General features: G+C 41.4%; 1 protein-coding gene across 1 annotated transcript in view; it reads left to right on the top strand.

Moving 5' to 3' along the window:
* The window catches only part of LOC138970218 (uncharacterized), a 54,097-nt gene that overhangs the window by 18,218 nt on the left and 25,062 nt on the right, over window positions 1-10,817 (top strand). The window contains exons 12-15 of the mRNA XM_070342715.1: window positions 1,279-1,538; window positions 2,361-2,426; window positions 5,977-6,244; window positions 9,094-9,237. Coding sequence (XP_070198816.1) covers window positions 1,279-1,538; window positions 2,361-2,426; window positions 5,977-6,244; window positions 9,094-9,237 — 738 coding nt within the window. The remainder of the gene's footprint in view (window positions 1-1,278; window positions 1,539-2,360; window positions 2,427-5,976; window positions 6,245-9,093; window positions 9,238-10,817) is intronic.

The following is a 10,817-nucleotide window of genomic DNA, read 5'->3' as shown; positions in this document are numbered from 1 at the left end:
ACATTTCCGAGTCTATGTGTGAGTGGTTATCCAAGACTATGGATAAAGCTCGCATAAGATTACGTCACGGTCAAAAGTGTTTGACGTCAATTAATGCATCATGACGGCATGCCTCCCTGTAGTCTTTCTCTCTCGCGTGGTGTGTGTGGTCTCGGTCATTGTTATTTTGAGCGGGCCGAGACTATTTGGCATTCGGCGTGTCCCTGCAAGTAGGCTACATGCAGACACAGACAGATCTAGATCTAGTGTCTCTCTTTCTTGCACAGTGTCACCTAAGCTTACTGTGTGTGTGGGTGTGTATGTGTGACGGAGTGATTGAGTTTGTGTTACTGTTTGTCTATTTCTTACGTGAGCCTTGAAGGCTTCGCCTCTTGTTTAAATATGTTTTTGGAATCAGAAGATGATGAAGAATAAGATGAACGTAATTTTTTTTACAATTTTCAGATTTTTAATGACCAAAGTCATTAATTAATTTTTAAGCCACCAAGCTGAAATGCAATACCGAACACCGGCCTTCGTCGAAGATTGCTGGGCCAAAATTTCAATCAATTTGATTGAAAAATGAGGGTGTGACAGTGCCGCCTCAACTTTTACAAAAAGCAGAATATGACGTCATCAAAGGTATTTATCGAAAAAAAGAAAACAAGATCCGGGGATATCATTCCCAGGAACTCTCATGTCAAATTTCATAAAGATCGGTCCAGTAGTTTGGTCTGAATCGCTCTACACACACACACAGACACACACACACACACACACACACACACACACACACACACATACACCACACCCTCGTCTCGATTCCCCCCTCTACGTTAAAACATTTAGTCAAAACTTGACTAAATGTAAAAATAGGGTCGGTGGGTCGGGATTTTATTTTTATTTTATTTTTTTCCCTAAAAACATATTTTTAAATTATTTTGCCAAAAAACAAAGATTTTTTTTTCCTAAATGCCAAAAAAAAAGTCTAGGGTCGTGCGAAAAAATAGGGTCGGTCGGGATACCGTAAACAGACTTTTTTTTGTTGTGCCTAATAGATGAGTTCTGGAAATAGAGTTATTTTCGTACATCATCTATTTGCTGGAGATGTGCAGTGCAGAAAGAAGAAAGAATTTGATACAAACTCTTATTTACCTGTGCACATAGTTTCTCATTGTAATGTGCTTTCTTGAAGGAGGGAAGTGCTTCATACATTTTTCATCGTAATATATGCTTCTTGCATACAGTAAGGGAAGCAATTTATAGATGTTGTATTATTATTAACATTATTTTGTGCAGATCACTGCGTAGATTTCACACTGCGTCTGGCCAAGTCATCGAGACAGCACCCGCTTGGCGGCTGGGAGCCTGGGGTGGACATAGAGGGCATTCTGCGCAAGAGCCTGGAGTTTGTTCTTCCTGAAAATGCTCACATTATCTGCACCAACCGCCTTTTCGTTTCGTGCTCCAGTTTCAAGCTCAAGGGTGCATGGCCAACGTCCTGGGGCGTGGAGAATGAGGTCATCAGTGAATTCAAAACCCGGAAGGATCTTCTTGACGTGAGTACAGAAGAAGTGTTTGTTTGTGTACCGTGAAGTCGAATATGTATTTTTATTGGCTGTTTGATTTTGGTCAGCTGTCATAGGCCAAATGCATTTTGATTTTCCGGGTTGTTTTTTTTGGTCAGCTAAGGTCTCATGCATGTTTGATATGCTGTTCTGGATTCTGCATGGAGTAAATTACAGTTATAACTGGAGGCAGTGTATTGTTATGAAGAGTTTAGGTTTCTGTTTGTCCACTTCTCACAAGAATATTTAGCAGGGGCGGATCAGTTCATTTTATGGGCGGGGGTTTCCAAAAGTATATTGTGAAGATATGGGTGTGAAGGCGCGAAGCGCCGAGCCAACGGTGCAAAGCGCCTAGCTTGCTAGAGGGGTCCGGGGGCATGCCCCCCCAGAAAATTTTGAAAAAAAGGATGCAAAATGGTGCAATCTGGTGCATTCTGAGGATGATCATTACCAGTTTCAGGCAGGAGATTTTGTCACTGATTAATACCCCAAAAATTGAAACTCAATGTAAAATAAATAAATGCATACCTCATTCAACATAAAATATTTTAATTTTTTGGCTGGGGGGGGGGGTCCAGAAACCCCAGTACCCCCCCCCCCCCCCTCGTCTGCCCCTGTTTAGGCTTTAATCTAATAGTATAACTTACATTTTACTTTTGTGTGTGTGTGTGTGTGACAAAAAACAACCTCTACTCTCTCTAAGTCTCTGTCTCTATGGCTCACAGTTTTATTTTTTTGTCTTTTTTTCTTGACACACAGTGCATTTTCTTTCATGTCTATGAGACTCTAATACATTTTGCTTTTCTGTTCCAGGTGCTAATGTGCAGTGCTTTTATACCTGGGTTCAGTGCCTACACTTTGCCCTCTTACAAAGGAAGAGTAAGTCGTGTGTGAAATTGTGGACTTTTTGACAGTGACATGAACATGTGTGGACCATTTCAGCAAAACACCCCTTTTAAGACCGTGGACTTTTTGACAGTGACATGGACATGTGTGGACTGTTTCAGCAAAACACCCCTTATAAGACCGTGGACTTTTTGACAGTGACATGGACATGTGTGGACAGTTTCAGCAAAACACCCCTTTTAAGACCGTGGACTTTTTGACAGTGACATGGACATGTGTGGACTGTTTCAGCAAAACACCCCTTTTAAGACCGTGGACTTTTTGACAGTGACATGGACATGTGTGGACTATTTCAGTAAAACACCCCTTTTAAGACCGTGGACTTTTTGACAGTGACATGGACATGTGTGGACCGTTTCAGCAAAACACCCCTTTTAAGACCGTGGACTTTTTGACAGTGACATGAACATGTGTGGACTATTTCAGCAAAACACCCCTTTTAAGACTGTGGACTTTTTGACAGTGACATGGACATGTGTGGACTGTTTCAGCAAAACACCCCTTTTAAGACCGTGGACTTTTTGACAGTGACATGAACATGTGAGGACTATTTCAGTAAAACACCCCTTTTAAGACCGTGGACTTTTTGACAGTGACATGGACATGTGTGGACTATTTCAGCAAAACACCCCTTTTAAGACCGTGGACTTTTTGACAGTGACATGGACATGTGTGGACCGTTTCAGCAAAACACCCCTTTTAAGACCGTGGACTTTTTGACAGTGACATGGACATGTGTGGACTGTTTCAGCAAAACACCCCTTTTAAGACCGTGGACTTTTTGACAGTGATATGGACATGTGTGGACTGTTTCAGCAAAACACCCCTTTTAAGACCGTGGACTTTTTGACAGTGACATGGACATGTGTGAACTGTTTCAGCAAAACACCCCTTTTAACACTATTGTGACTAGCACTGCCACGGCGTTTACGTCCTGCCTGCCCAAGCTTGCCACCAAGAAACTTCCCAAAAATCAGTAACTGTAAAGAAATCTGTCTAGCAAGCTTGAATTAAGTCCAATCACCACCAAATTTTGTGTACTAATTCAAAAATGGATGCCCAGTTCAGTCGTGCTATTTATAAGTTTGTCATGCGATTTGTTTTAGCAAAGGGGGGTGAAAGGGGGATAATTTGTGTTTTTTAACTTTTTTTGTGTGTTTTATTTTCGACTGCTTTTTTTAAAAGTTATTTTTTAACAGAAAGTATTATAAATAATGTTATAACCAAACAAGGTGTAAAACCTATGAATTAGCTGAAATATTGTTAACATTGTACACAGAAATAAGGAGACAGTACAAAGAAAAAAACAAGCAAATCACGCATTCACTCACAGCATCCTGACTCAAATGAAACAAAACTGTAGATCTAACACTCACCAAATGATGTCTAGGTAATCCATATTGAATATAAGTCACATTTTCACAACAAAGTACCAACTGTACACCTATGAACAATTCCAAAAGGATTTGAAGGCTCCAGCCATCCATTGTTATCAGTGCTGCCACGCCCTCATAGCTCCTACACGATTCCGAGATACATGTTCGTCTAGCAGTATCACCGCCAACCACGTGTAGTTTGCCGACTCGTACTAGCAACAACGGGACTGTTTCTTCCTCACTTTCACTGCTTGTATCGCTTTCGTGAGGCGAAAACGATACGTCCGAATCATGCTCTACGGGATCCTCTAGGTCCAACATCCGCAGAATTCATTTTTTTTCTCAAAAACGCACACAAATCAGGCGGATTTGCAAATGGCAGAAGGGGACGCCAAGTGTATCAAGGGAAACAACTCAATTTATTTGCAAGCTTCAAAAACCGGGAAGCAATCACGAGTCGTGTACCCTCTATGGCTGGTACTGAAAAATGCGCTTCCCGTCCATGGGCGTGTCAGCGCTGGTACTGATTTATCAGTGTCCCGTCGCGAAAGTGTTACGACCGTGGACTTTTTGACAGTGAGATGGACATGTGTGGACTGTTTCAGCAAAACACCCCTTTTAAGACCGTGGACTTTTTGACAGTGACATGGACATGTGTGGACTGTTTCAGCAAAACACCCCTTTTAAGACCGTGGACTTTTTGACAGTGACATGGACATGTGTGGACTGTTTCAGCAAAACACCCCTTTTAAGACCGTGGACTTTTTGACAGTGACATGGACATGTGTGGACTGTTTCAGCAAAACACCCCTTTTAAGACCGTGGACTTTTTGACAGTGACAACTGACATGGACATGTGTGGACTGTTTCAGCAAAACATCCCTTTTAAGACCGTGGACTTTTTGACAGTGACATGGACATGTGTGGACTGTTTCAGCAAAACACCCCTTTTAAGACCCACCAATTTAAGACCTCCTCCATTGTAAGGCCCTGTTTTGTTCATAACCTCTGTAAATTTACCTCCATTTTAAAGGTCCTTGTCTACATTTTTATACCGAAATCGCCATTTGACCATTAAAATGCAAAGTCTATTATCTACAATTATAGACAATACACCCCCTTTCGATCAGGAAAGACGAAACCAGTGTAGCCGTTTGAAAATTCATTGTAGTATTCCAGCGTAGTACTCATAGTAGGATATCCTTATTTGGAAAATGCCAAGCGCAAAACTCCTCTCAAATCCCGTGCATTTCGTGTGTTTAAAAAAAAGCGTGGACAGTGTCAAACTGTTGCTGCACTTGTTTGGGCATGGCTATAAGCACAGTGACATGAATTTGATTGGTCAGTATTTTTAGGCAAAGCACATGTTCTCAGCAAACAGAAAACAAAATATTGGAAGCGTGAGTCACGCTACCCAAAAATAAAATCTTTTTTTGCGTATATTTTTTTTTCTATAACTTTTTTCCCCATGGTTCATTCATCATCTGACATAACTTTTTAGCGAAATCTAACCATAAGATTATTGAAAAAAAGCAAAAATGTAGACGACCACCTTTAAAACTCTCTCCTTTTTAAGACCTGATTTTCTCAGATTTGTAAAGGTCTTAAAAGGGGCGATCCACTGTAGTATTACACAAATCATACATTTGGCAGACATACATGTGCAAGTGTAAATACTTGATGATGGATCCTCAGGTATGTTCTGGTCAAGTATACAGATAACAGGACAACGAAAGAAAGAGGATATAGGTTGATGAGGGCTAGAGAGGAGAATAGATGGATGAGTGATCTTGGGGAAAAAAAGTAGAGAAAGAGTACAAGAGACTGTGAGTACGAGAGAGAAGGAGTTTGTGTGTACATGTAGTTTGACTCCCTTCTGCATGCTTCTACCTTAGTTTTTCAAGCGCTTACTATTTCTTTTTCTGACTCTGTGGAAGAATTGGACTCGCTTTCTCATTTTCACCTTTTCTTTTCCAGACTCTTAGAAGAAAACTCTTAGTTAGTCCTGAAGACGCTTACATAAACGAACATTTGATTTAGTAATAGTATTCTATGTGCTGTCCTTGTATATATTGGTTAGAACAGAATTCTTTTCTTTTGTAATTTTCAGACTCTTAGATATAACGTGGGCCATGCTTGCTTTGCAGTATCTTTTCGATGGAGGCCTGACCGACAACATTCCCGTCCTGAACAAAGACACCATCACCGTCAGCCCTTGGGCCGGAGAACACTCCATCTGTCCGAGAGACTCGTACGGTCAGACCTTCCCCTTGACCGTGGTCAACACCAGCATCTGTCCCACAGGGTCAAACCTGGTCCGCTTCAATGACGCTTTCAACCCCCCCACACAGGAGTTTCTCAAGAGATACTGCTGGCAAGGCTATGACGCCTGTCTGACATTCTTGGCTGAAAATGGTAAGTTGCTGTTAGTGTGCTGACAGGCAATCCAAATCTCTGCGGCCCCCTGCACCCCCGGCGTTATTTATTGTCTTGAAACTCATTCTTCCTTGAGTGTATAGCCTGCCTAAAGCTGCTGTTTTCGCTCTGCTCTTACTCCAACCCCCACCAAACACACACTGTCCCCTTCCCCCACCCCAACCCCCCAAATCTTATTTATTTATTTATTTATTGAGGAGATTTCTATAGCGCATAACTAAAAGCACTATGCACTTTACAATCACTAGGTATAAGCACACGCAAACATACTCTGATTAAATAGAACTTAGGCTAACAAGACAATACTAAGAACACGAAACATTTGAGTTCATACAAAAATAGAGAATTAAATTAAATACTGGACAAACGATTAAAAAAAAAGCTTAAGGCCTACACCGACTACAGTGGACTATTTCAAATACAAAAATTTAGTTAACTATAAAAGGCAGTGCATAAAACTCCATAATCCTAAGAAGGTCGATCAAATAAAAAACATAAAAGACTATTCAACTATCATTAGGCCTACTTTGTAAAAGATAATAAACATGGTATACAAAGCTGTAATTTTTGAGTCACTTGAGAAAAAGTGACTATGTAATCGGTCAGTGTTAGTCTGTCCGGTCGGCCGGCCATCCGGCCGGCCGGCCGGCCGACCGTCCGTAGACACCACCTTAACGTTGGACTTTTCTCGGAAACTATCAAAGCGATCGGGCTCATATTTTGTTTAGTCGTGACCTCCAATGACCTCTACACTTTAACGATGGTTTCGTTGACCTTTGACCTTTTTCAAGGTCACAGGTCAGCGTCAAAGGAAAAATTAGACATTTTATATCTTTGACAGGAAACTATCAAAGCGATCGGGCTCATATTTTGTTTAGTCGTGACCTCCAATGACCTCTACACTTTAACGATGGTTTCGTTGACCTTTGACCTTTTTCAAGGTCACAGGTCAGCGTCAAAGGAAAAATTAGACATTTTATATCTTTGACAAAGTTCATCGGATGTGATTGAAACTTTGTAGGATTATTCTTTACATCAAAGTATTTACATCTGTAGCCTTTTACGAACGTTATCAGAAAAACAAGGGAGATAACTAGCCTTTTCTGTTCGGCAACACACAACTTAACGTTGGGCTTTTCTCGGAAACTATAAAAGTGACCGGGCTCAAATTTTATGTGAACGTGACTCATTGTGTTGTGAATAGCAATTTCTTCCTGTCCATCTGATGCCTCATATAATATTCAGAACTGCGAAAGTGACTCGATCGAGCGTTTGCTCTTCTTGTTAACAACAAATCTAAAAAGATTTTCATGTCATATTGCACAACACATTTTGACACACACCCAACCTCACACAAGCACACATACACACTTACACACACACACGCGCACACACACACACACACACACAATCTTAAATCTTATATTAAAAGACTTAAAACGGTTTGGAGCATTTAAGTTTAGACTGTGATATGCAGGTACATTTTCTTGAGATTAAAATGTTCAGCTTTACTGTGATCAAGGTAATAGTAAGGGCAGCAAATGCTAATTTTTGTGTAACCATGAAGTGATGGTGAAGATGGAGTTATGTCCCATTTATACTGCTAGTAACCATTTGATGTGTGTGGCACTGAGTGTGTGTGTGTTTGTGTATGCACCTATTTGTGTGTGTGAGAGAGAGTGTTCATGTGTAAGACAGAGAGAGAGAGTGTGTGTGTTTGTGTATGTGTGTGCATGTACTTCCTCTGTACAGGATGTGTTTTTGTGAATGTGCACATACGGTATCATTGACATTGCAGTTATTTTTAAGTAGGAGTTGTGTCCCATTAATCCATTCACAGAACCTGTTGATGTGTGCCTACAGTCATCTCATCTGTGTGTGTGTGTGTCTGTCGGTTTGCATTAAAGTGTGTGTAGACATATGTGCATGCATACCTATTCACCCCACACCAAAAAAAGGATAGCGCTGTACTGTACGGCAGCTCCCTTTTCCAAGTGTGAAAGCAGCCTGAATTTTCATGAGGGTATTCTCACACGACTATATATGAAATCTTATCCTTATCATTTAAGATGTATTTTTTTATTTTTTGACTCACATGCGAAGCAAAAGTGAGTCTATGTACTCACCCGAGTCGTCCGTCCGTCCGTCCGGAAAACTTTAACGTTGGATATTTCTTGGACACTATTCAGTCTATCAGTACCAAATTTGGCAAGATGGTGTATGATGACAAGGCCCCAAAAAACATACATAGCATCTTGACCTTGCTTCAAGGTCAAGGTCGCAGGGGCCATAAATGTTGCCTAAAAACAGCTATTTTTCACATTTTTCCCATTTTCTCTGAAGTTTTTGAGATTGAATACCTCACCTATATATGATATATAGGGCAAAGTAAGCCCCATCTTTTGATACCAGTTTGGTTTACCTTGCTTCAAGGTCAAGGTCACAGGAGCTTTTCAAAGTTGGATTGTATACATATTTTGAAGTGACCTTGACCCTGAACTATGGAAGATAACTGTTTCAAACTTAAAAATTATGTGGGGCACATGTTATGCTTTCATCATAAGACACATTTGGTCACATATGGTCAAGGTCACTTTGACCCTTATGAAATGTGACCAAAATAAGGTAGTGAACCACTAAAAGTGACCATATCTCATGGTAGAAAGAGCCAATAAGCACCATTGTACTTCCTATGTCTTGAATTAACAGCTTTGTGTTGCATGACCTTGGATGACCTTGACCTTGGGTCAAGGTCACATGTATTTTGGTAGGAAAAATGTGTAAAGCATGTGAGTCGTATGGGCTTTGCCCTTCTTGTTTATTGACAGACTTGATCCACTGCAGCAGTCATCGTGTGTTCACACACTTGGTTCACATGGAGGAGCGCCGGAGCACTCCCAAGTGCGAAGACTGTCAGAACCAGCGTGAACACGCTCTTCACAGTGAGCTCTCTGCAGATCTTCTGGAACAACGTGAGTGCACAGCTAAATGTCTGGTACAGTGGAACACCCCTTGAAGCCTGTCATTAATTGGGTCTAAGTCGATTACTTCGTGAAGCTTGCTTTTTGGTGAACAGATTTTGTGCAGTCTTCCTGGGGCGGATTTGTATTCAGTTGGCCGCTGTCAGCGTGAGTTCGATCCCAGGTTCGGCGGAAATTTATTTCAGAGTCAACTTTGTGTGCAGACTCTCTTCGGTGTCCGAACTCCCCCCCCCCCCCCCCCCCCCCCGTGTACACTACATTGGGTGTGCACGTTAAAGATCCCACGATTGACAAAAGGGTCTTTCCTGGCAAAATTGCTTTGGCACAGTTAATAATTGTCTACCTATACCCGTGTGACTTGGAATAATAGGCCGTGAAAGGTAAATATGCGCCGAAATGGCTGCAATTACTGGCCGTATAAAATTTCATCTCACACGGCATCACTGCTAAGCGCCTAGAACTGTACCCACGGAATATGCGCGATATAAGCCTCATTGATTGATTGATTGATTGATTCCTGAAGTCTTTTTTCAGATTCTCAAATTGAGTCAAAAGGGCTGTTCCACTGTAGGCCTCACATTGGGTTATGTGTATTTGTGTGTCAGTGTTTACAAGAGGGACTGGGTGGCCGAGTGGTAACGCACTTGTGCTCGGAAGCGAGAGGTTGCGAGTTCGACCCTGGGTCAGGGCGTTAGCAATTTTCTCCCCCCTTTCCTAACCTAGGTGGTGGGTTCAAGTGCTAGTCTTTCGGATGAGACGAAAAACCGAGGTCCCTTCGTGTACACTACATTGGGGTGTGCACGTTAAAGATCCCACGATTGACAAAAGGGTCTTTCCTGGCAAAATTGTATAGGCATAGATAAAAATGTCCACCAAAATACCCGTGTGACTTGGAATAATAGGCCGTAAAAAGTAGGATATGCGCCGAAATGGCTGCGATCTGCTGGCCGATGTGAATGCGTGACGTATTGTGTAAAAAAATTCCATCTCACACGGCATAAATAAATCCCTGCGCCTTGAATATGTGCGCGATATAAATTGCATAAAAATAAAAAAAAATAAAAAAAATAAATCCCTGCGCTTAGAACTGTACCCACGGAATACGCGCGATATAAGCCTCATATTGATTGATTGATTGATTGATTGATTGATTGAGATTGAGGGGGGTGGGGTGGTAGGGGAATAAGGACAAGGTATAGAGCAAGAGGGAAGATAGGGGGCATCAGGAATGAGGGGATGTAGGAACTCGGGGAAATACAGTGAGAGTGAGATGGATAGATACACGACGTGAATAAACTACATGTACCACGCACACCAAAGAGGAGATCTATCCAAGACACGCACAAAAACAACAACTCTGTTTAGCCAGTATTGTGCTTTGATTAACCCAGTGGATCCTGTGACCTTTCACATAGTTGTCTCCCTTCTCCTTATTCATACATCTGCTGGTCTGACTTGCATGTGTAAGTAAAAGACAACTTAGTCATTTTATCAGTTAAACAGCAAAAGGCTTACAGGTTCAGAAATTTAAAAAAAAACCAGATCGACTGCTAATATTAAAAATATTCAAA

The sequence above is a fragment of the Littorina saxatilis genome, linkage group LG7 (genome assembly GCF_037325665.1).
Source record: "Littorina saxatilis isolate snail1 linkage group LG7, US_GU_Lsax_2.0, whole genome shotgun sequence".
NCBI classification, from domain to species: domain Eukaryota; kingdom Metazoa; phylum Mollusca; class Gastropoda; order Littorinimorpha; family Littorinidae; genus Littorina; species Littorina saxatilis.
Note: the sequence above shows the minus strand (reverse complement) of the source record. Positions and strands in the feature narration are given on the sequence as shown.